Source organism: Abramis brama, assembly GCF_963993115.1.
Source record: "Abramis brama genome assembly, chromosome: 2".
NCBI lineage: Eukaryota > Metazoa > Chordata > Actinopteri > Cypriniformes > Leuciscidae > Abramis > Abramis brama.
Window position 1 is genome coordinate 36,342,995 of NC_139964.1, and position 26,359 is coordinate 36,369,353.

Below are 26,359 nucleotides of genomic sequence, written 5' to 3' on the forward strand. Positions count from 1 at the left end.
AAGTGAAACTGAAACTACCGGCTTGTGGGAAATGCACTATACAAATAAACTTGGGCTCATGTAAATCCCTCATTAGGCACGAATACAAATTATGTTTTGCGTGCTAGACGTTAATTGCATTACATAAGTCACTTTGGAATTTAATTTGCAGCACGTTTCAGATTATTAAAGAAACAAAGAAATGTTGTAGCATGAAATATTTAAGACTTCAGTTAAGACAACCCTGCCTGATCTCACCTGATCCTGCAGCCAAGCAAGGTGTGGCTTGGTTGGTACGATTACTGTAAGTTACAAAAAAAGAAGCAAATGTGACATTGAAAAAAATCACACTCTACTGGATGAAATAAGGTTAAATGGTAGCAAATAAGATATACACAAAATGTATAAATTTAATGATTTTACATAATATTTACTTAATTGGACATTGTTTTATATTTTAAGAGTTTGAAATATTGTTTCTGAAAACAGAAAATGGCCATTTATCCATTGGGTGGAATGACCACTTCTGCTTTAAATCCCAAAATAGCCAAATAATGTCCAGTGTATCTGCCTTTCACTAGCAGTAATTTGGATTATGCTCTGAAAGACTTGTGTGGGTGTAGAATCACGCCTTTTACCTTTCAACACAGTCACCAGTGCAGTGATAACTGCGATTTGTGCAGATTACAGACTGGGGTGTATTTGAAGATTACGCAAACGCACACAAACACACACTCAGGAGTGTGAATCAATACTATCATGCTGACTTAAGAAAGAGTTCTCCCAACATATTAAAATAAACTCTCTTCTTTTTATTCTCTCTTCTCCTCTGAGCGGCATTAAATATACTGCCGCCTGACTTTTAGTGGTGTTTAGGCCTTATTGCTCACTTCTATCTGTGACAACAGAGTTCTCTCTCTCTCAAAGTCTGTCTAATTCAACATATTCAGCTGCAGTCTAATTACTTTGTTCTATTTGTGGCACAGTTGATGAATAGTAGTGCTGTTAGCTATTGCGCTTCTCTTACACAGCTTCCTTGCATGTGTGTGTGTGGTTGAATGTGTGTGTCATTGTCATTTAATAAAAGAACATCTGTGTTTTTCCCTCAGAGAAAAGGTGTGAAATAGAGGAGCTTTTACTTGCAGTTAAACTACATGCTGGTGGAGTCGCCCGCTTAAATGATTGAAATGTTCATGACCAAAGATTATCGAAACCTTACTACCCCCAGTTAGGGGGTTCACCCTGTAACTCATCCCGCACGTTTATGCTATGGACATGAATGATACCTCAAATCATGCGGTTTGAAGAGAGGAGTGCTATTACTTTTCTGTTGTGTGAGCAGACTTGTGCCTGGTCGGCCATAGACTTGCTTTGAAGAAGGGACTTGAGCTGTATTTAAGGACCAGAATATCACTTGACTGAATATCAATATTGACTGTTCGTGGGCAACCACAGACAACACCCTAGCATGGATAAGCCATGCTTGCATTTTCTTCAGAAAGTATTAAATTAAATCTTAGTATTGAAACTGCTTTTAACCCCCCTTTTAAGAAAGAAACGGTAAATGCATGAATGAGTTGACATGATTCATGAACTTATTTATCAAATACAGGTGTTTTGATCACATAGGGTCCATTCATGTGTGTGCTCTCTTTTCTCTCTCTCTCTCTGTGTGTGTGTGTGTGTGTGTGTGTGTGTGTGTGTGTGTGTGTGTGTGTGTGTGTGTGTGTGTGTGTGTGTGTGTGTGTGTGTGTGTGTGTGTGTGTGTGTGTGTGTGTGTGTGTGTGTGTGTGTGTGTGTGTGTGTGTGTAAACAGCAGCTGGGACCTCCTCTGTGATTAGATTAGGTTCTCTTAGCGCTCCCTAATTGGTCCAACAAACAGAGAGGCTGTCTGGGATACAGCTCCATCCTTTTATCTCCCCTGTACACACACACACACACACACACACACAGATGAGTCATCAGTACGTAGCCCTTCTGTCCTCCTCTTACACTTGCTCATTTCATTTGATTACTTTCTGTCTCGCTTACGTTAGAAAGTACGTTAATCAGGAGGTTATTTTCGCACATTGATGCTTTCCCTCAAAGACCTTTTAAACTTTCCTCAGGATGTTTATTTCACTGTAGCTTTTATTGTCCTTGGTGCAGGCAAGATAATATAAAGTAGAGCAGTGGAATCAAACGTCTTTTTAACTCCACGTGTTAGGTCCACAAGTCATGAAGAAACCAAAGCTCCCAACAGACTCTAGAGGCTCATGCCTGAACTCACCGCTTTGCTGCTACTTCTGACTAACTGATTCACACCAAGAGTAACATGAAAAAGCACTGTGAATCACTGACAAAACTTGCAAGCAATTATCAACTAAAGCAAGTCACAACAAATGTTACACAAGTTTTCATCAGAATCTGAGAACAGTTTACTTACCTGAACAAAAGCAAAACATACTCTTGGTTATTCTTGCGCTTCATCGCAAAATGAAAACTTTTACCAACATGCGGCTGATTTCTTGTCAATGTAGTGTAATTGGACAGGGTGTTATGTGTGCACAAGCCCTCTTTTAGTTAAGATTTTGTGTCGACTCGAGATTTAGGAGAGTTTAAGAACGCATTTATATTTCATATCATCGCTGTCTGGCAGAAACCTTGCAAATATTTAACCAATGAAAAATACTAAAAAGAGCTTGTGACTAAACTGCGCAACTCCATTGGATCCTCAAACTGTCGGTAAGACCTCATAACACCTCAATCTTGAATGAAGTGTCGCACACATACAGTTCAATGTTTTCTTTACTCAAGAAAGTCAAAAACCTCTTGAATCCATTTGATCTTGATCTTTGTAAAATGTTAATATTAATAATATGACTCATCCAAGGGTCTGACCATATGTAAACCACAGTATCAACTTTGACAAAACTGTTTCATTATTGGAAAAAAGTTTATTTTTGTTTATTTTTTTTGTACATATAAGGTATCCACACTAGAGCGATGATATATAACATTGCTTATGCCTTCACGGTGATGTGCACTAAATATGTTTTATTTGAATCATTAGTAAGACTATGAATGAATGCTATTACTATTTTATAACAGTGTAATAGAGGCTTTATAACGTGTAATAACATGTTTGACGGGAGAACAAAGGCAGGAAAGAGGGCAGGTCCCGCACTGAATCTATGATCTGCACGCATGGATATTAGTTTAGGAGCGTTCACGTGAGCGGCAGGGCCGTGCACGTTTATCCGCACCACTGAACAGGAAAATAGTTACTGTACCATCCACATGTGCATTAACACATGCACATACATTCTCTGGGAAAGAGAGACCCCTCAACGAAGTCCAAATGCTGCTTGGCAGGAAATGAAAAATGGATTAATGTTGCACTTCCTTGACACACACAGATGCACAGAGTCTCTTGGTATGTCTGCTGCAGCTTTCTAGTTCCTTACACAGAAGCACACGAGTTAGGGAGATGTGATTGTTCTTTACCAGGGCTACGGCTAAAATGGAACTTTTATGATTGTATGTTATATCTTTCCCAGTTCTCTCTTGATTAGACTCTTTTTAATACAGTGAGGAAAATAAGTATTTGAACACCCTGCTATTTTGCAAGTTCTCCCACTTGGAAATCATGGAGGGGTCTGAAATTGTCATCGTAGGTGCATGTCCACTGTGAGAGATATAATCAAAAAAAAAAAGAATCCAGAAATCACAATATATGATTTTTTAACTATTTATTTGTATGATACAGCTGCAAATAAGTATTTGAACACCTGTCTATCAGCTAGAATTCTGACCCTCAAAGACCTGTTAGTCTGCCTTTAAAATGTCCACCTCCACTCCATTTATTATCCTAAATTAGATGCACCTGTTTGAGGTCGTTAGCTGCATAAAGACACCTGTCCACCCCATACAATCAGTAAGAATCCAACTACTAGCATGGCCAAGACCAAAGAGCTGTCCAAAGACACTAGAGACAAAATTGTACACCTCCACAAGGCTGGAAAGGGCTACGGGGAAATTGCCAAGCAGCTTGGTGAAAAAAGGTCCACTGTTGGAGCAATCATTAGAAAATGGAAGAAGCTAAACATGACTGTCAATCTCCCTCGGACTGGGGCTCCATGCAAGATCTCACCTCGTGGGGTCTCAATGATCCTAAGAAAGGTGAGAAATCAGCCCAGAACTACACGGGAGGAGCTGGTCAATGACCTGAAAAGAGCTGGGACCACCGTTTCCAAGGTTACTGTTAGTAATACACTAAGATGTCATGGTTTGAAATCATGCATGGCACGGAAGGTTCCCCTGCTTAAACCAGCACATGTCAAGGCCCGTCTTAAGTTTGCCAATGACCATTTGGATGATCCAGAGGAGTCATGGGAGAAAGTCATGTGGTCAGATGAGACCAAAATAGAACTTTTTGGTCATAATTCCACTAAACGTGTTTGGAGGAAGAAGAATGATGAGTACCATCCCAAGAACACCATCCCTACTGTGAAGCATGGGGGTGGTAGCATCATGCTTTGGGGGTGTTTTTCTGCACATGGGACAGGGCGACTGCACTGTATTAAGGAGAGGATGACAGGGGCCATGTATTGCGAGATTTTGGGGAACAACCTCCTTCCCTCAGTTAGAGCATTGAAGATGGGTCGAGGCTGGGCCTTCCAACATGACAATGACCCGAAGCACACAGCCAGGATAACCAAGGAGTGGCTCTGTAAGAAGCATATCAAGGTTCTGGCGTGGCCTAGCCAGTCTCCAGACCTAAACCCAATAGAGAATCTTTGGAGGGAGCTCAAACTCCGTGTTTCTCAGCGACAGCCCAGAAACCTGACTGATCTGAGAAGATCTGTGTGGAGGAGTGGGCCAAAATCCCTCCTGCAGTGTGTGCAAACCTGGTGAAAAACTACAGGAAACGTTTGACCTCTGTAATTGCAAACAAAGGCTACTGTTCCAAATATTAACATTGATTTTCTCAGGTGTTCAAATACTTATTTGCAGCTGTATCATACAAATAAATAGTTAAAAAATCATACATTGTGATTTCTGGATTTTTTTTTTTTAGATTATGTCTCTCACAGTGGACATGCACCTACGATGACAATTTCAGACCCCTCCATGATTTCTAAGTGGGAGAACTTGCAAAATAGCAGGGTGTTCAAATACTTATTTTCCTCACTGTATGTGCTACAAGTTATGTACAAAAATTGTTACAATTGTAAATTAGGGCTGGGACGGTATGGATTTTTTCTTACCACGGTTGAAAAGCAAGAAATTCCCGCGGTATAGCGGTAAACCGCTTTAAATCAACCCCCCCCCCCCCCCACCCCCCACCCCCTGAGCCAAATCTGTACATCTCACAGCCCCCGCACCCAGTTCTTGCTTCTCAATTAGTTGCTTAAATAAACAAAATAATCCTACAATAGTAGACATAAGCCCTTTAAATACAAATAAATAGCCATGTTTTATAAAAATGTTCACAAAACTAAATGAAAATGTTGTATGTAAGATAATGTTAATTAAGTTGTAGGTTACGTTTCTAATGTCACAGGTAGCCTAATAATCTCAAGGTTTACTGCTTACACGATTCTTTTGTAGTTTGGTGTACTAAAGTGTTGTTCTAAAATAAACATTCACGAGTGTACCTTATTACTTCTTCTCACTGCTGATTCCTGATGGTTTAGAGGACGAGTCGCCCGCTGTCGTTTCAAAGAATAGTATAAGGCGAGCGCGTCAAGCATAAAATGCCTCGTCCACTTGGGGAGGCGCGCGCGCAGTCAGAGAAGAAGAGATAAAAGCCCACCCACACTGACAACTGATTGGTTGACTTGCCGAAACGGGCCAATCAGGATGCTCTCTCTCGCTCCCTCTCCCTCTCCCTCTCTGCCGTGCGCGCGCTACACGGTTTGGAACACAGTCTCTGTCTCGCATGCGCACTCTTGCTCGCTCGCTCTAGATTCCGGGAGATTTTAACTAATTTGCGGGAACTTCTGGGAGACTTGGGATGTCTGTAGGTACTCTCGCATATAGGCCTAATAGTCAATACGAATGGAATGTTATTATGTGTCATGGAACATTGCGCTCCCCAACTCGCGAAAGGTCGGATGTGCTCCATCTTTTGATGGATTCAAGGTTTTCTAAACAAAACTTATGTAAGACACAATGTCATTAGACACAATCCATGTCATTAGAATCAATGTAATTAGACACAACGTGCACACATGTGCAGGCCAATGTATTTTTTTTTTTTTTTTGCGGTGATGACGGTGACGAGCTCAGACCCGCGGTAGGCATCATGTGACCGCGGTATTGCGGTAATGCGGTAACCGCCCCAGCCCTAGATGACATTTAAATATTGTTTGAGCTATTGATTTAGGGATGCATGATATGATATTTACCAGTTATTGGCCAGTATTAGAGGTTGTTTTTTTTTTTTATCTCTGCTAAATGAATGTGTAAATGTCTAAATTTACTTCAGTGTTAAACAAGTGGTAGTTTTTTATTTCTAATTTATTTGTATAAAATAGTATACAATTTTAATATTGTGTATCCTGACATCTGCATGCTCTTAAGAATTTGAAGTTTAATGTCGACAACATTTAATATATTTATGTGCTGTTCTTAAGAATATAGCATAAACATGCTGCAAGTTTTTGCCATATAATGTGTTTTTTTACTTTAAAGTGCCATTACTCACATCAAAGTTCAAAGACCTGAAATCACTAATGAAATTTGTTGCAGATTATTTTCGTAATTGATTTTTTTTTTTTTTAATAGATTTTTATCAGTTAGTTATCAGCCCTATTATTTTCCATCTTTTCTCTTCCTCCAGCTCGTTTTTTTTAAGTACACTTAGTCGTTCGATAATATTTAAATTGCCATCCACCCTAGAACCTACACTGGGGCCAATTACAAGAGAGCAGCTCCCTCCGTGTGTCTGCGCACTCACTCCTACAGTCTGGCTCTCTTGAAAACCTTTGTTCATAGAATCCTGAATAACACAGCACATCCTCTGTTGCTCCTCATACCATAACACACACAAACATCTCTCTCTCTCAAAGTGAGGCCAGTGGGACACAGTTATTGCCTCGCCAGTGCGCCATCAGGGATGCTCATATCTGTGATGTGCTTTGTTTCCATGGTAGCCTCTCTGTCTCTCCTCCAACCAAACCCTCCACCACCCCGGAGAAAATTGAAAAATGGAACATTTAAAAGAAAAAAGTAGCTAGAGTGAAAAATATGTCAGTGATGCTTGATGGCACCAAAGTATCTGCATCTCTTTTTAAGAAATCCTCTGTTTTTCTCTCTTTCTCTCTTACTTTCTCTCTGTCTCTCAGATGCTTGATTGGCTCATCTGTACTCAGCCATCCGCTGTCTGTGAGCCAGTTAGGGAAGACAGACTGCCGTACACACACACACACACACACACACACACACACACACACACACACACACACACACACACACACACACACACACACACACACACACACACACACACACACACACACACACGCACGCTCAGACTGAATCATGGACAGGTGCACACACTCATCCGCTTATTCAGACACAAATACACACACTCCAGACTTAATACTGAGCAGCAGCAGGTGTCTTACTCTTCATTCAGTATGAAAAGATGACCATGTTGTGTCCATTTGAATGTGTTTTTAAAAGAAGGGGATTTATGAGAATGTGATGAGGTCACACTCTCTACTTTCTTTTGTCTTTGAACGCATCTGGAAAAACAAACTCCTTCCTGCATTCTGTATTGTCGCTGTTTTCTGCTTTCCCTCTTTCTCAACTCTTTATTGTACATGGATTTGTGTAAGCATGGCCATATAATAGGCACACTTACCAGGGCTTATTGATGAGGATTGCTTTCAGATCTTTTTTGTCAACATGTTTTTCAGGAATATTAATTATTTTTAATTGGAGGAAAAAATGAAATATAGCAAAGTCAGTGTTTGCCAATATCGTGTAGCCTTAATCAGAGTAAAACTTACTCCCACTGGTAAGTAGGGGTGGAACGGTACACAGAAGTCACGGTACCTCGTTTCAGACATCACGGTTCGGTACGAGTTCGGTACAATGGAGGGAAAAGCAAAACAAAAATGCAGAAGGCTTGTGCATGTCTCAGGCTGTACCACCAAAGGCAAATAAATTACTTAAGCCTTGTATTTTTTAAATAAGTTTTATTAATAAAGTAAAGGCATAGAACCAGTTTATTTGTAGTGCACTGACAATAGTTTTATATAATTAGTTTATTAATTAAATTAATAAAAAGACAAAAAGACCTTGAGATATATTTGGTAATTGTACCTGAATTAATTGAAAATTAATTTGCTACATTTCAGATTAATATATTTGTTTTCCGTAAAATTTTAATTAACAGTAACTTAAACACTTTGCAGTTTGAATGATGTCTTGTATAAACAAAATGACGGAGTATGTTTTTATGTTTCCACTGTTCGATCGCGCCCGCGCCCCACACACACACACACACACACACACACACACACACACACACACACACACACACACAAATATAAGTAAACACTTTGCGACTCTCTCTCTCTCTCTCTCACTCACACTCTCTCTCTCTCTCACTCACACTCTCTCTCTCACACACACACACACACACACACACACACACACACACACACACACACACACAAAAATATAAGTAAACACTTTGTGACTCTCTCTCTCTCTCACTCACACTCTCTCTCTCTCACTCACACTCTCTCTCTCTCTCTCACACACACACACACACACACACACACACACACACACACACACACACACACATATTCCAGCATTGCAATATTTACATTGCACATGATCGCAGCCTTAGACAGTAAAATCGCAGCCTGCTTCAGAGCTAAGGCGGAGCTACAGATTAGGTGTCCCTAAAGAACCCGCGTATCTAACAGTAGTTCCGCATTACATTAATTAATTTGCACGCAAGTTTTATTTATTTTTATAGCATGTATTCTCCGTGTAAATTTATGCACCGAACCGTCACGCCCGTACCGTTTCGGTTCACTACGAATACATGTACCGTTCCACTCCTACTGGTAAGTGCACCTATTATAATCATAGATAAATACAATTGAATAAAGATACAAATTAAATAGTGTTTTGTTTTTTCAGGTAAGTCTAACATATTCAGGAACAGACATTAATCAAATGCAAAATAAAACTGCATAGTCTTCACTGTATAAATTAAATATAATTAATCTTTGTTACAGCTACAAAAGTGATTTTCTCTTTGTATTTTGTTGTTCGATTGACATACAGCATCAGGAAAATTAGGCTGCTGTCACTTTAAGACCAAATGCATGGATCCAATATAATGATACACATCAGTTTTCTTTCTCAATTTTTTGTTCACGTAAGCCATAAGCGACGAGGATACTCGTCGAGATGAGCATTTTGACGTAATTTTGCATGTATGTATTCAAGCACAGATAGACCCAAAAGAGAACGGAATTTTGCGTCTTGCACTCAGATGGTTTAAAATCGCTTGAATGATTAAACTGACAGGACCTAAAACACGTGCAAATGATTAACTTTCGCTCTATGAATGTTATACTTTGCAATTAATCCGAGAATCACGTGCGTTTCGAACCATGGTGCCTGGTCCAACTACGATCCCTGTACTTAACATTGTACATCCTGCGATGCGACTAATTACTAATTTAATTTCTAAATAATTTTAATTCTTAATTTTAACAAAAAACTAATATAATTAATATAAGATCAATAATATATGTCAAGCTTTGCATTCATGCACATGCACTAGTAAAGATTTGTCATCTGACCCCAGATATCTCTTTTATAGTGGCCATCCATACTATTGAGCCTTGATTAAGCCATGTTTTTTTGTTGTTTTTTTACTTCACCGGAAAAAGCCGGCTTCCGAGACACTCTCCGTAATGCAGCATCGACCCCATAGGGTAGGTGACAGTCTGTCAACTGGCCTGAAACACATTCACACTGGCACCAGGCCAGCAGAACATCCTTATTGTTGAGTCCTCTACATATGCATATAACAAATTATTGTTCTCTGAATAGACAGAGATGTTTATGGAAACATAAAGAGACTACATGTATAACACAGAAGGGCATTGTGCATATGCACACAGATATACACACACACACACACACACACACTCCAGTATCAAAGCACCTCATGGCGGGGACAACGCAGTCGTGGTGACCAGACCATCTGGCTGGCGAGCTGAGGAGGGACACCCTCCTTTCTCTTGCTCTCTCTCTCTCTCTCTCTCTCTCTCTCTCTCTCTCTCTCTCTCTCTCTCTCTCTCTCTCTCTCTCTCTCTCTCTCTCTCTCTCTCTCTCTCTCTCTCTTTCTTTCTCTCCCTTTGCCCCTGGCTGAAATGGCACCAAGTCAAAGCCACCCCATCCCACCCTGAGGGTGCAAACCCAGATACCACCCTCAAATAAGCCCCATCTGCAGTTGATACATCTTAAAGCCAATTTAAACATGATAGTTATACAGTGTTTTGAACTGAGGTGAAATGCAACAATCCAAATGAGAGAGGTATGCTATGTGAGCCCAAATTTATTTGTAGTGCATTTGCCACACAATGGTGGTTTCAATTTCACTTTAAATAAATTCGTTTAGACTTTCCGTTTATAAAAAATTTGGTTTATAATGAATGCCACTATAATTTGTTTGTTTTATACTTATATTTTTCATTCCTGTTCTTTTCTGAAAACATTCAATTTAAAGGATTTGTTGTGGAGTGAGAGGAACTTAAATACTTGTTTAAAGTGTTTATAATGTTTGTAAATGTTTCATTTTATTTACCGGTATTTTACATTTATTTCAGAATGTTTAGTATTGAATCAGCTGCTATACATCTTTTCAGTTTGTGTGTTTCTTGGAAATGTAACTAATGACCTTGATGTTGCTAGCACCGTCCTCTACCAGTTAGGCTACAGAAAAACCTCTGTTTACCTGCTGACTTGTTTAGTCATGGTAGTACCAGCATCGGGTATGATCCTCATCTTCTAGATTCTAGATAAATTGAGAATCATGATTTTTTTTGTTTGTTTGTTTCAAATAGAGATCACGATTCTCAACAGACAACTAAAAATAATGCTAATGCTAAATTGATAATTGCTACTGTCTATTTAAAATGTTAAATTAATTTGAATAAATTATTTTAAAAAACTGTTTGAATGAATGATTCAATGAATGACTAACTCATAAATACTTCACTTGTTTCATTACTGGAATGATCATTTTAAGTCACTTGTTGCCACCTACTGGTGTAATGATACAATCGTTACTTTCGAAAGGTGATTTGCTCTATTTTCATTGCTTCCGTTGACATCTGTGTTTATATCCGAACTATAAACTTTTATCCTAATATTCGTATCACAGAAGTATTTGTAACACAGAAATAGCGATAGGCCTAAAGACTGTTTGTGAAGCTGTTTCAGACCTATACATGACAATGCTCCCTCTGGCTCAGCTGCAGTGCCGCCACAGATCTGAATGTTCCGGTGTGATTTTATCAAAGGTTTAATAGACACAGGCGAATCACTGTTATTTAGGAACGAGATTGCGTGGTGGTTTGAATCGATATTGCGATCTTTTAACGATTAATCTTGCAGCTCTACTTCATTTTATGTGTTATAATTAAATATATAAATAAGTCTTGTGTATTGTAATAAATGTTGTGATTCACACATCCAGAGCACATGACCTTCATTAATGGCCACATCCAGACGATAGACCATAGTAAAAACTACAGAGATCCCAATCCTGTTGGAATCAGTATGCCATAGTGCTCTATTAATAATTGTAACTGAGACATCATTTAGAAAGCTAATCCTGCCCAAATAGACTTGATATGTCAAGGCATGTATATTAGAGCTCATTTTTTGGTTTTAAAGGAACTTTTCACTCTTAATGCATTACTACCTCAACAATATTGGCTTACTCTGTCCATTCTATCCCTTCCTTCCTTTTCTATAGCTCTCTCTCTCTCTCTCTCTCTCTCTCTCTCTCTCTCTCTCCCCCTCCTCCCCCTGTTTTATGACTTTGCTACAGCTCTGAGCCTGATCTCTGTGAAGGAAGAGATGGAGTGAGAAAGGGAGGTGGTGGAGAGAGGAAAAGGACAGGCAAATGGCCGGATTGATTTACAGAAACTGAGGACAGCAGGCACAAGCCCCTCCTCTGCTCACTTCCTTTCTTCCTCCGCCCATCCACATTTTCTCTCTCTCTCTCTCTCTCTCTCCTCTCTTCCCCCCCCCTCCCCTTTGCTGTGGTACGGCTCCAAGAACAGGAAGCAGTGGAACACTAAAAATAGAGAAAGAGAGACAGACAGAAAAGAGCATTTGGAGAGAGGGAGGGATGGCGAAAGATATAAACAGAGAAATACTTTGCATAAACAGATGGGTAATTGGAAAGAACGAAGGAGAGAGAGAAACTAGAATTATAAAGTGGTCAACAAGATAACTGTAAAGTAAGTTTTTATTTCCTGCTGTCATTAGATGAAGGTAAATGGCATGAGGGGGCGACAGAGAAACGAAGAGAGGTTGTGGGGTGTCTGTCGCACTCCTCTCATCACTAGGCCTGCGGGCAAAATTACATCGTCTCTGACTAGGTACCTCTTTTGAACAAGTACTTGCTTTGCAACTGTTAAGTATGTTCGGTATACTATGAATGTAATCCGGATGCGCTATATTAGTTCATTGTCATGTGACATGCGTTTTCAGTTGCGTCACTTACGTCATTCACTAATCTTCTCCTGTGGAATCATGGGATAGTAAATTGATCAGATACTCACTTAATATCACCAGAAGTAGTAGGTCATCCATTTTCACATACTATTTTCACCTTCAATTTAATAGGGAAGTATGTACTGTATATTCAGATGGAGACGTGAGATTTTTTTATTTTTTTATTATGGCTGCTATGTGTCCTCGGTGTACTCTTGCTTGAATCCAGTGATTCGACTACATGTGATTCGAGTGATTCGACTACATGTCAGTACTTTACCAAAATTAGAACTCAGAAGGACCACAAAGTCTAAAGATGCCATTTGGGATAGACATTTTCTGAGGAGTTTAACCTGTAGCATTGATGCTAATTACCTATTACATTAGACATTAACACACCATTAGCATACAGCTATAGAGGCAACTCAGACCTGCTTACATGTACACAAACATGTATTCCCTGAGTTAAAGGTTGTCAGGACTAAAATGAGGTGTTTTGTTGCTGTAAAACATATATTTGAATCATTAGCACTGACCTAGCATGGATGAGTTAATCATGAATAGCATCTTCTCATTTATTTCCATTATTCACACATGGCCCTGAGGGTCACGCGTTTTGGCTATTCTGAGGAAAATCCACCTATGTTACCTTTTTATTTGATCCCCTGTTGGCTGTCAAGCTTAAGCTATAAACCTACAGAGTTCTGCAGTGATCACTCAAGCAATATCAATGCGTAATGTTTCTTGTCTTCAAGAATGTTGACTTGTCATGTTGTGCGAGATTATCCTTGATTATCCAGTCGATAAAAGTGTTTTGATCTGCAGTCAGTGGATTATGTTTCTGTACCCGTCGAATCGTAAAATGTCATGTGACAGATGTAGACCTGATCTGGGATAAAATTGATAATACCGCATTCAACTTTTTAATGAATATCTTTAACACATTTACCAACACCTCTAAGTTATAACCATAACTTAGCACATCCTGATGAATAGCATTACTGTTTATCATGATCGGAACCATCCATGATATTTCTGAACTCACAAGTCCATGGAGTCTGAACTTTGCTTGACGGGTGACTGTGTGGCGGGATTTGCGCTTAACTGGTTTTGGGTGGAAAATCCCACTTTGTATTAGCGAACGCAAGATGATATATGTTTTTGATCGGACATTGAGGAATTGCAAAAGGTTGTTTTAGACGTTTGTGGCTGTTTACAGAACTGCTGTTTAATGTTGTGTGGTTTATGCTGGATGGCGGACCATCTTAAAGGTGCATTGCGCCACCTATAGTGTTGGAGTAAATTCGTTTTATTCTAGTACTTTTTGAGGTTCACTTTGCTTTTTTGTTTTGGTCTTATTGTGAATAGTCCTTAGTGAGGGTGAATATGACGTGAATTATAACAAAGCTGTGGAAATCAATTCAGTTGCGGCTGTGTTAATTTCCTTTTTTGTTGTTGTGTTAGATGCACAACAGTACAACCTTTTGAACTAACAATGTGTTTCTATCTCTCAATGACCTAAATGTGTTTCAGAGTATTTGCATCTATCTGTAGCCTATTTTGGCACACATATGGCATATATGTGAGACATACTGCACTAGTCAAGCTAGTTACCATCAGACCCATATTTACAGAGTGAGGACTTGAAGTTATTAAGAATGTGACAAATGAAGTCAGTGGGTGGAGCTTAGGCTGAAGAGCATGTGAGTAATGTAGAGATGATTATGAGCAGTTCATTGTGATGAGTTGCTCTTTGTCTTCCTCCCTCATTCTCCATGCTTCCCCTCTCTCTCTCTCTCTCTCTCTCTCTCTCTCTCTCTCTCTCTCTCTCTCTCTCTCTCTCTCTCTCTCTCTGGGTGAGGTGCAGTAATTGTCTCTGCTGGCAGGGCTGCTGAAGGCTTTATTGGATTGGAGTAGGATTTCAGGGACTGTGTTTAACATGCACCCAGGCGCTACAGTGCACACACACACATTCACTCAGCCAGTGTTTAAACAGGCTGCCATTAACGGTGAGGGAGGGAGACGGCAAGCGAGAGAGAACGAGTATTTAGCAGCATTTAGGAGGAGGCGGTGTTGCTCAACGAGCGGAAGCCTTGTGTGCTGACTCTCCGTGCCCCCTCTTTCTCCTCCCTCCTTTCTTCTGCTTCTGCTCTCTCCTGTCCTCCCCCTCCTGTCTTCCCCCTCTCTCTCTCTCTCTCTCTCTCTCTCTCTCTCTCTCTCTTTTTCTCCCTCATTAATATCTTATTATATTAGTGTTAGCCAGTGGGTGCTCCTTCCATCTTCACACGTACTGGCACCAAACGCACTCACAAAAACACTGTACTGGGCTGAGAGTTATTTATAAACCTCTGTATCCCACAGACAGGAACTCATGAGGGAGAGAGTGAGGTAGAACAGAGTGAGAGAGAGAGAGAGAATGAGAAAGGAGGGGTGAGGTAATGCATTTTTTCCAGCTAACCACAACATTCCAAAATTTCTCTACAACTAGATTCAAGCGGGAATTGTATTGATCACAAAACAACAGCTTGCGACAATGTGTGCATTTTAATTATGTACAGTCATGCTTATGTTTAGTATTTTAAAACAAATAAGATATTTAGTTTAGTTTTCTTGTAATTTAGTGTTGCGTTGAAGAACCTGCATAACAGATGTTTATTCCATAGACACATTTTCTTGCTTAGAAGTACATACGTTTGGTTCTTAAAGGGATTGTTCACCTAAAAGTGAATGTTCTGTCATTGTTTGCCCACTTTAGTTTGTGTCTTTCAAACCTGTATGACTTTCATTATTCCTTGGAACACAAAAGAAGAAATTTTGAATAATGTGATAGTCGCTCTTTTCCTTGCTTTACTTTGAATGGAAACTGAAGCTTTTAAGCTTCAAAAATGATGCAAAAGCACTAGGGGTGTGCCTCAAGCGGAATACTATGTTTGGAAAGGAAATGACGCATTCTATGGAGTCCCTAAAGGGACATGGTGATGGAAAAAAATAAATGAGATTGGTGGAAAAAATATATTTCAACGTTTTTTTTATTCTCACAAATATAATAAAATAAGAGCGGCAGTAATGATAACACATTTTACAAGATAAGATATGTCAATGACTCTCAGGATCTGTTGCACACCAAATCCTCCGACATCACCCTGTCAGTCATCTCTCCTTACTATCTTCATGCGATAAGTGAAATCTGATGTACTGTAATGTAACCGACTACTGCAGCAAGCCTAACCGAAGAAGAATGCGTTACTCATTTTCCATGCCTTTCCTAATTCAGATTTAGGCTTCTGGCACATCCTTAAAAAGCACAAAAAAAACGTATCATAAATGTCCATATGACTTGTGCCCTACTGTCTTTTAAAGTAACACAATAGCTTTGTTTGATTAACAGACCAAAATTTGGTTAGTGAGTTTAACTGGAGAGGCAGATCAGTCCAATATTTGATTGAATCATTCAGACCAGTTTTATGAACTAATAAACTGTAAAAATGTATTGCAGATCTAACGCGACAGAGTGGTTTGTGGATGATTCAGCCATTGGTGCTTCTTACATAAACTCACATGAAGGTTTTCTTTTTAACTACAATTTTTTTATTAAGGAAGAAAGAAAGAAAGAAAGAGAGAGAGAAAGAAAAATAAAGAGAAAGAAAAAACGAACCTGGGTATATATAAACTCTTGAACAGGACTATTTGTATAATTTCAGTTACAGTTTTGTCTAATGGAATATATGTAAATGTATTCTATGGCAAATAGCTTCCTTGAGGATATAATAAATAAAATATTAAATGCTATATTTATGAATGTTCTTATTTATTCTGCAAGTTATGAGCACAACTGTCTGTACCAAAGGATGTTTCTTTCAACTCTTAAATTAAAGGGTCATGCACTCAACTCATTTTAAAGTCTGATGAGTTAGATGTAGAACACACACACACACACACACATTTTTTTAGACAGAAGTACTCTGAACAGTATTTACTAAAGAGAGGGTATGTGTTATCAGTTGTGTGTCTGCCTTTATTGTACCACACACACACACACACACACACACACACACACACACACACACACACACACACACACACACACACACAGTATATATATACTACCATGCAAAAGGTTTGGGGTTAGTTATATGTTGTTTTTTTCTTTCTTTTTTTTCTTTTAGCTCTAATTTAGTTTTTATTCTTATTTTTATTGAATTTTTTATTTTATTTAAAATAAATGTTTTCTCTCTATTTCTACCTGTTTTTCGGGGGGTTTTATGCATTTCAATAAAGTTTTACTTTTTCTTGTGATGGCAAAGCTGAAAGTGAATCTTCACTGAGTCTTCAGTGTCACACAATCCTTCAGAAATCATTCTATTATGCTGATTAGGTGCTCAAGAAAAATTTCTCATTCTTATAAATGTTGAAAACAGTTACACTTAAAGTCCCCCTGTAGTCAATAATTGTATCCCTTAAAACTCATCCTTGATCACCAAAATGACATTTAAAGATTTTTTTCCTTGAAAAAAATTCTTCATGCCTTAAAATAGCTTGAATGTAACTCTACACCCTTGTCTCATTTAGTAAACGCGGTTCTATGAATATGCAAATTAGCCCCGCCTCACGCCAGCTCAGAGATCCACTCGTTGATGATCACACGTTGATGTGATTGGTTACCAAGGTAGTTTGTGACGTCCAAAATCAAACTGCGTTTTTGAGACTGTCTTTAGTTCACTGCAGTTTTAAGGAGAAAATGCTCAGCAATGGTGTTGACTTATGCATTTGTACATGGTTTGTCTTAAAGCATATTTAAAAACACCACATAGACATATAAGCAACATTAAAAGCTTGATTTTCGCCACAGGGGGTCTTTAATATTTTTGTGGATTTTTCAGGATTCTTTAATTAATAGTAAGTTTGAAAGAACATTACATTGTAACAATGTGAAAATCTTTACTGTCCTTTTTGATCAATTTAATGAATGATTCATTGCTGAATAAAAGTATAAATTTCTTTCAAAAAATGCTGACCTCAAACTTGAATGGTAGTGTATATCAGTCGATATTTCCCCTATTTTCCCTTCAGATTATCTCATGCTCACTTAAAATTAATCTCCATAATCACTAATAATTTAAGGTCTAAACACTTTATTTTTTGCATTATTCAGTGATGTATAAGTTAAATATAATAAATAGCACTATATAAAAAAAACTTTTTGTCCTAACCATCTGCAGTGAGCAACAGGATGTTGTCATTTGGTTGTTTTCTATTTCTGTGGCGTCACACTCAGTAGCCCCGCCCACTGAAGTCTTATTGGTCCAGAATCCTGCTCTTCTCTTCTCACTGTACGTTGGCAAACATCTTGAGCCACATTGCACAGCAGTTTTGACAGACAAATTGTTTGTCGCTGGAAACGTATTGCATTGCATCTTCACTGTAAAAAAATATTGTTGGATTAACTTAAAAAATAACCTGGTTGCATTAAAATTGAGTTAATTGAAATTAAAAATTTGAGTTGATGCAATGACGTAAATTGGTTTAATCAACAGACACTCAAAATAGTATGTTATCTAAACCACATACATGAGTTGATTTAACAAAACAACAAAAACAAAAAATTGTGATAAATCAGGAAAATAATTTTTTACAGTGTTGTTGGTACACAATAGAACTATAGTTTTTCCAGACGATTTAACAGCCGAGCCAATCTAGCAATTTACCTAAAAATGCGACACATCTTTGCAGTTTTGACTGGTGAACCATGTAGCGAATAAAGGGCCACTAAGGTGAGAGGATCATCAAGGTTGCACTTTTTTTTCAAGGTTATTTTTGTTCTTTTACGACACTGTCACAAGAGAAAGTCAGTGATACAGGGAAAGTATTGCATACATTGACAAAGAAGAGTGCACAGATTGGGAGATAAAGAAAAGGAGAATGCAATAGATTTGGAAAAAAGGTAGGTATAGGAGAGAGAGAGAGAGAGGAAAGAAAACATTAGGGAGGGCAACCACTAGAGAGAAAGAGCGAGAGAGATTATTGGCAGAAGTGTCCAGTGCACTCAGCCCAGGCGCTGGGGGGAGGGGCTTCAGGATCAGGAGGTTGCTATAACAACTGCACCTTGGTGGTTCTCTCCCCCCATGCGCGCTCTCTCTCTCTCCAGTCACATGAAAGCATTACCGTCTGTCTGAAGAGCTCTTCTGTCTTTCCCTCCCTCCCTCTTGTATTCTCTCCCTCCCTTTATCCGTGTGCTCTCCCACATGGTGACTGTGAAGAGAGCAGGAGAGGAAGTGTGTTTGTGTGAGCTACTGAACACTTTAATAGGCAGTGAAATGGAGAAAAACAAACATCAGCCTCCCCCTTCTACACACATACATACACAGACTTTCTCTCTCTCTTCCTCTGTCTCTACCTCTGCTATGTGTTTTCTTAACCCTGCCATGCTAGTTAAGGCTTGGGGGAGGTTTTCTCAATGTTCTTATCCTATTACGGTGGTTTTGAGCCAAATGCTGCAAGCTAGATGGGTCTCACTGTCTGCGGCTTATGGCGTCGACTGTTGCGCCATTCGTACTGTACCACTCAACCCCAGACGTCGGTGTCTGCTAGAGGGGGTTGGTGTTAAACATACCTAATTATGCCTCGCTTAGCATGCAGAGTCTTTGCAGGAAGATGATCATTATTGATATCAATCATGTGCCACTCTGACGGGATTCATCACACACGGACCGATATATGGTACAGGAATGGAGTGAGGAAATGCTTAACAAATTTGTGAGGCAGTGAGAGGACATGTTCACACAGTATAATGTGTTTGTCAGTGCTATTTTCAGTGGTAATTATGGTTCTTTTCACACAATTTAGGATGGCATGACAAAATAACCATAAAACGCATTTAGTCAATAAATATTATGTATCTATAACATTATTATTATTATTATTATTATTATTATTATTATTATTATTAATGTTATAATTTATGTATAACATTAATTACAATATTAAAAAGTATTAACATGGCGTCATATATTTAAATGGGCACATTTACAATTAATGACGCACCTAGCAAATAACGATATATTATTTCTATATAAAGAAATTCCTATTATTTTTATTTAATTTTTTTGGTAACACTTTACAATAACATAAGTTAACTAAGAATGAACAATGCTTCTACAGCATTTATTAATCTTAGTTCATGTTAATTTCAACATTTACTAAATCAATTGTACATTATTAAAATGTATTTGTTAACATGAATGCACTGTGAACTAATATGAACTAAAAATGAATGGCTGTATTTTTAACTAACTAACTAACAAAGATGAATAAATACTTCAATGAATGTATTGCTCATTGTTATTTAACACATTAACTAATGTTAACAGCAGACCTTATTGTAAAGTGTTATCCATTTTTATCTATCTTTCTTTTTCACATGACACCCCTACCTATTGTTATATGATTCACGAGTTGGAGAAAGGCGATTGACTTTGGTTACCTGTTCATACTTTCAGTTTTGGATATGCTTCTGTATGTGCAGGACCATTTCCGAATCACACCTGTTTCACAAATTTTGTTGCCAGTCCCTAGCGCTGACTATAGGAACGTAGCCAGTTTTGTGTGAGCCACACACTCAATTTCTTTCTCTTCCTCCCCATCACTCACTCTCTCCATGTGAGTGACAGTCAGCCTAATCGTCTTTATGGCATGATAAACGGCATGAATATTGACAGCCGTCGTGACAACGGTTGCCTTGACAACCCCCTTAGCTGTTGCACATGACAGAGGTGTAACAATGAAAAATGCGACCTCGAGCAGACCTACAGTCAACAAGAAAGCAACATGCATATTTGAGCTTGCTACAGTATAGATTTTAGGCTGCACGACTAAATTGTGTTAGCATATAGAGTCTTACAGAGGTAGACTAAAACAGAACGTGTTTGTATGTGTGTGTGCCTTATTTTATCATGCTTATCTTCTTATTTTGCATAAAGCTAGCCGGTAAACATCAGCCTTTCTTGTTTCCCATCATGATCTCGCTGTTCCTCTGGTCATGTAGAGAGAGAGAGACAGACTGAGAGAAAGAGATAGAAGGGGGGGGGGGGGGACTAGACGTATTGCCTCAGAGGAGAGCTGGAGAGAAGATCCATGAATCTTGTTGTTTCAGAATCTCATTTTGTACGTTTTGGTGGAGTAGCGTGTGCGTGTGTGTGTTTGAGATTTCTAACACGCACATGCACACACATTGAAGTCCACTGGGATAAGCATAGAAGGTGGGTGGGATCCTGCTGTTGTGTAGGGAGAGAATTTGTCGCTAATGTTCTTGCGGTTCATCTACGTTCTGGGTTTACACACACATAATCGCACACATTTCACTTCTGTAATTAACACACCGTTAAATGTGTTCACTGTGAGAGTCATTAGCACAAACGGGAAGATGAGAGATGATGGGAAATGCTTTTCACCTTCTTTTCTATCCTCACCTCTAAGGCATCTATCGCTCTTTCCTCGTCAATATTCGCTGTTGTTCATTCCCCACCACGCTGCCCTGCAATGTTGAGCAGGAAAGGGACTGTCTTAAAAGTGGCACAACTGGATGTTAAAATAATTATTTGTGGAAAAACTTGAAGAATACTTAAATTTACATTACGACTGATTACTGCTCTTTTCCCTTCTTATTTGTGGTTTATTGTGCAAATACATTTAAGGAAATAATGACATTTTGAAGAGTTTTTTTGAAGAGCTGTCTCCCATCCCTAACCTCTGTTGGCATGTACGCGTGTGTTAGTGTCTAGCTTGTGGTGAGCGGCTTAGACACAGCTTAATGGCTGAGACAAATTAAGCAAAAGAGCATTGTGGGATGAAAGAGTGCCCATGTGTGAACAATGAAAGTTCATTTTGCAACTGATTCCCTGCTCTCTGTGCTCTGTCTTTTCTCTCTCTATCTAAATCTGAAGTGATAACTGACACTCATCACCTTTTTCCCCAATCAGTGATTTTCTGTGCATTGACCGTTAGTTTGTTTGTCTGTGTGTGCGTGCAGTGCCAGTAAAACGGGAATATGCAAAGCTACATATTTCAAAATTGACAAGCCAATGGGTTGAACGACTAGTTAACTAGTCGGTCTTGAGGAAGCCTTCCATAATTAGGCTGGTTTAGAGTCCACCAGAACCTGATCTGATAGTCAGATTGAAGGTGTCCTTGTGTTTAAAATAAATAAAAGCCAGAGTTTTTAAATTTAATTTTTTTTCATGCTCATAGCACCAAGGTGCTGGAGAACCACATTAAAACAATTTTTGAGAATTTGTCTCTTAATGCATCCCCTTTATAGCATAAATAGGAATAATAATACAAAAATAATAATTTGTAGCTTTTATATATATATATATATATATATATATATATATATATATATATATATATATATATATATAGCTTTTGAAGCTTTTGCATCAGAGGTCTTCATACACACATACATATACATATACATATATATATATATAGCTACAAATTATTTGACATCACTAATTGGTTCTAACTAGTTGACTATTCTGGCCCATCCCTACAGTAATTTGATTAGACTGAGTTTGATAAGCATGTGGCTTTTAAGACTTTATATAGTGGCAAATAAAAGGACCTTCTTGTCTTCTGTTTTGAATTAGCCTGTTATTAACTCTTGAGGACTCTGTTTAAACCCAATCACCTGTGTAGATTATGGAAAACCAGCATTGGAAGCATTGGCAGTTTGTGTTGATCAAAATACCTGCCCTCATTTGATGTAAAGTATATTCAGTTATGCAAGTGAATGTAACATCAATTCATGTCAGTAATTAAGTAACTGATTCACTTTTGATGTTTGTTTTACTGTTATACATAAAAACACAATGATGATCACTGGCACAAAGCTTGTTCTATTGTGAAGTGTTTTACAATTACTTTTACATTTAATCATTTTCCAAAGAAAAAATCTAATAAACAATAGGGCAACAATATGCAAGTGCTGTGACAAGTCCCAGTTAGTCTAGCACAGTACACGTAGCAAGGTGGTTTTGTTTTGTTTTTTGATAGCGAGAATATATTCCCTATGTAAATTTTGGCATTCTGGACTAAAACGTGTACCACTCTGACGTGTTTCTGCTTTGAAATGTAAATAATAGTTCGAATAATTCCATGCCTAACTATTTATTCAAGAAACCACTTCACTAGGTACCATTACAAGACATTGTGGATGTATGACAACAATATTCTTAAAATATGTTGTCCTTCGTAGGTTTTTATATACACCTGAAGAAACCTTCTAACCATTGTTCTCTCTCTTTTATTTCTCTCTCAGCTCCAGGAGACGGTGAAGAGGAAATTGGACAGTGCCCGATCTCCTTTAAATGGTGACCAAAATGGCCTCAGTGATGGGAGTTACTCTCCCACTACAAAGAGACTCCGAAAGGAAGGATGCACTGGAATGGACTCTCTCGGTAGCCTCCCACCCATTTCCCCACTTCATTCAATGGACATCAAGCCTACCTTGCCCTCGGGCAACAACAGTGCCTCCTCAAACAACGGAACCGGCAATGGCAATGCTGGTACTAACCATCTTACTGGACGACATGAGGATTTAGGCAAGAATGGTGGAATGCCTGATATTAAACTTAATGGTTCTTTGGATTTGGATGATGGCTTTGGTCTACTAAAGGACATGAAACAGGAGCCTTTGGATGATGGCGGTGGAATAGAGTCCTCGGAAACATCGCTTTCAAATCAGAACAAGCTATTCTCTGATATCAATCTGAATGACCAGGAATGGCAGGAACTGATTGACGAGTTGGCGAATACGGTGCCTGAGGATGATATGCACGACCTCTTCAATGAAGACTTTGAGGAGAAGAAGGAGGTGAGCGACTTCACACGGGCCACGACAGAACAAACACAGCTTGCACAAGACCCAGCACCTAACTCCGTAGCTTCGGCACCCAACAGTACACCGCAACCACAGAGTGGACAGATGCCCATGGGGTCACCTCAGGTGCGACCATCTTCCTCTGGTCCACCATTTGCAACTGCTGCCAATGGGACACCACCCCAGCAACCCTTGCAGCAGTCACCAGCAGTTGGAATGCCATCAGGATCGCCTGCTAACTGTGTGGCTCGTTCTCCGCAAACGCCCACCCAAGCGCAGACCCAGGCCTCGAGGCCTGGGAATGGATTTATGATGAATGCAGGTCCTGCCGTTGGCCCCGTGGGATCAACTCCAGTAACGGGAGGTGGCCCTGGATCAGGGGGAACAGGTGGACCAGCCCCGCCCACCTCTGAACTTTCACCGGCTGAGCAGCTGAAGCAAATGGCTGCCCAACAGCAGCAGCGTGCTAAACTGAAGCACCAACAGCAGTCCCAAGCCGCAAACTGGTCACCTGCAGGAGCACCAACTAGCCCATACAGTGTACCCTTTAACCCAGACAAACCAAATAGCCCCATGATGTATCCGCAGGCTTTCAATCCTAGCAACACAATGGGGCCAAAAACACCAAGCATGAACAACTACCTCCCACAGAACCACATGAACATGCTCAATCATCAGCAGCAGCAGCAGCAACCTAATAACTTGACTGCCCAAAACAACCTCAATAAACAGCTCTCTTATAGCAACACCAAGCCGCTGACTCATTTCAGTGGAGTAGACCACATGAGTCAGCGGATGACGCCGCCCATGGCCAATCAAGCCAAAAACCCGATGATGCCCTACATGCAGGGCACCGCAGGGCAAGGGGGTGGGCAACCACAAGTTCCAGGTCCAATGCCCAACCAGACAGCCCATTTAAGTGAAGAACAGAAGAGGATGATGATGATAAAGCAAAAAGCGCTGACTCAAGGCATGCCGTATGGCTCTATGCAGCAGCATGTACAGGTAAGATTCTTGATTTTTTGTTCATGCCATGTTATGGAGAACTAAAACTAACTGCTGCTTTTGCATTTTCATTAATATTTAAAAAAATAAATAACATTTTGTGCAGGGCTACAGTTGTGAATTAAGTGTTAAGTGTTAATCTTTATATATTTGGTCAGATGGTTGTTGTTGTTGAAGCACAATGGTTTTACATTTTGTTGTGATCTGATGGATCAGGGTTTTTGGTTGGGTTTTGGGTTTTTGGTTGAGTAGCTGATATACATTTACCTATTTCTATCCATTGAACTATCTGAGTGGATGCATGCAAGTAATAACTTTCTAAAAACTTTTGGCAAAAAGAAATGGCATCAAGCCTTCTATTTTCTCTTTACCTTTTTATTCAAATTTATTTGAAGTCCATTGGTCTCTTCACAGTCTATGCACTGACCATGTGGTGCATATTGTACACAAAACGTGAAAGCACTATATCAATCTAGTATGCTCCTGAAAACAAAGGTGTACCAGGTTCATGCAATGAATGCTGTTGAGGAAGAGTTAATCACTGGATTTGATTTTTGTTTTAGTCAGGCAAAATCTTTGAAGATATTCAGAGCTTTGTTTGCTTTGTTTACCAGGTACTTGGTAGCAGGTAAATTAGATATCCATGAGTAAAACTGTTTATCCTTCTGCTGTTTCTTGGTTATGCCTGTCAAATAGTCTGTACTTATTTGAGTAGTCACATTTACCACCAGATTTTTTTGTGTTTTCTGTACAGTTGCTCATGGATACTGCTGCACCATTATTTAAATTATTTTTCACCCACTATTATTGTGATATAATCAGATTAATTCAGATCAACCCTCCCCAAAATTATACACAAACATCAGTCCTGTGATTGGTTGGTTTTACATGTTAATCAGACGGCTCTTCCTGTCTAAGTGGATGTTATAAAATATAAAATGCAAAATGGACCACCTTTTTGCAGTTTAGTCAAAGTTCTGGCTATACAAAACTAAAAGCTAACACCAGCAGCCATATCACCCTGTAGCCCAAGACTGGTTGCCCACTGAAGCTAAGCAGGGCTGAGCCTGGTCAGTACCTAGATGGGAGACCTCCTGGGAAAACTAGGTTGCTGCTGGAAGAGGCGTTAGTGAGGCCAGCAGGGGGTGCTCACCCTGTGGTCTGTGTGGGTCCTAATGCCCCAGTATAGTGATGGGGACACCAAACTGTCAAAAAGCACCATCCTTCGAATGAGACGTTAAACTAAGGTCCTGACTCTCTGTGGTCATTAAAAATCCCAGGATGTCCTTCGAAAAAGAGTAGGGGTTTAACCCTGGCATCCTGGCCAAATTTGCCCACTGGCCTCTGTCCATCATGGCCTCCTAATAATCCCCATACATATATGGCTTCATCTTCTCTCCACCAATAAGCTGTGTTGGGCGTTCTGGTGCAATATGTCTGCCGTCGCATCATCCAGGTGGATGCTGCACATTGGTAGTGGTTGAGGAGATTCCCTAGCCTGACTACGTCAGACTTCGTACTTCCGCTCAATTTCATTTCGCTTCTGTATTCAGTCTGAGACAGCATAATAGCTTTCCCTTTTCCTCCGGCCTGAAAACAGCCGGCCAATCAACGAACAGAGGGTGGGCTGAGAGCCGTGACGTAGACACTGATTGTACCGTGGATGCGTAGATTTACTTCACATAATCTGCAAAAGTCGTTCACAGCCATGTTCACTCCGGTATTTCGCTCGATGGTTTTGTTTTC

At 39.4% G+C, this 26,359-nt stretch overlaps 1 protein-coding gene across 2 annotated transcripts in view; it reads left to right on the top strand.

Annotated features, from left to right (window-relative positions):
• maml3 (mastermind-like transcriptional coactivator 3) overlaps window positions 1-26,359 on the top strand; it is a 117,695-nt gene that overhangs the window by 44,448 nt on the left and 46,888 nt on the right. Inside the window, exons 1-2 of one of the 2 annotated variants that reach the window (XM_084098045.1) lie at window positions 12,330-12,476; window positions 23,048-24,613. In XM_084098045.1, coding sequence (XP_083954171.1) covers window positions 23,174-24,613 — 1,440 coding nt within the window. In that variant the 5' untranslated portion in view covers window positions 12,330-12,476; window positions 23,048-23,173. Of the gene's footprint in view, window positions 1-12,329; window positions 12,477-23,047; window positions 24,614-26,359 lie in introns of those variants that run through there. The other variant, XM_084098044.1, reaches the window with a different exon arrangement.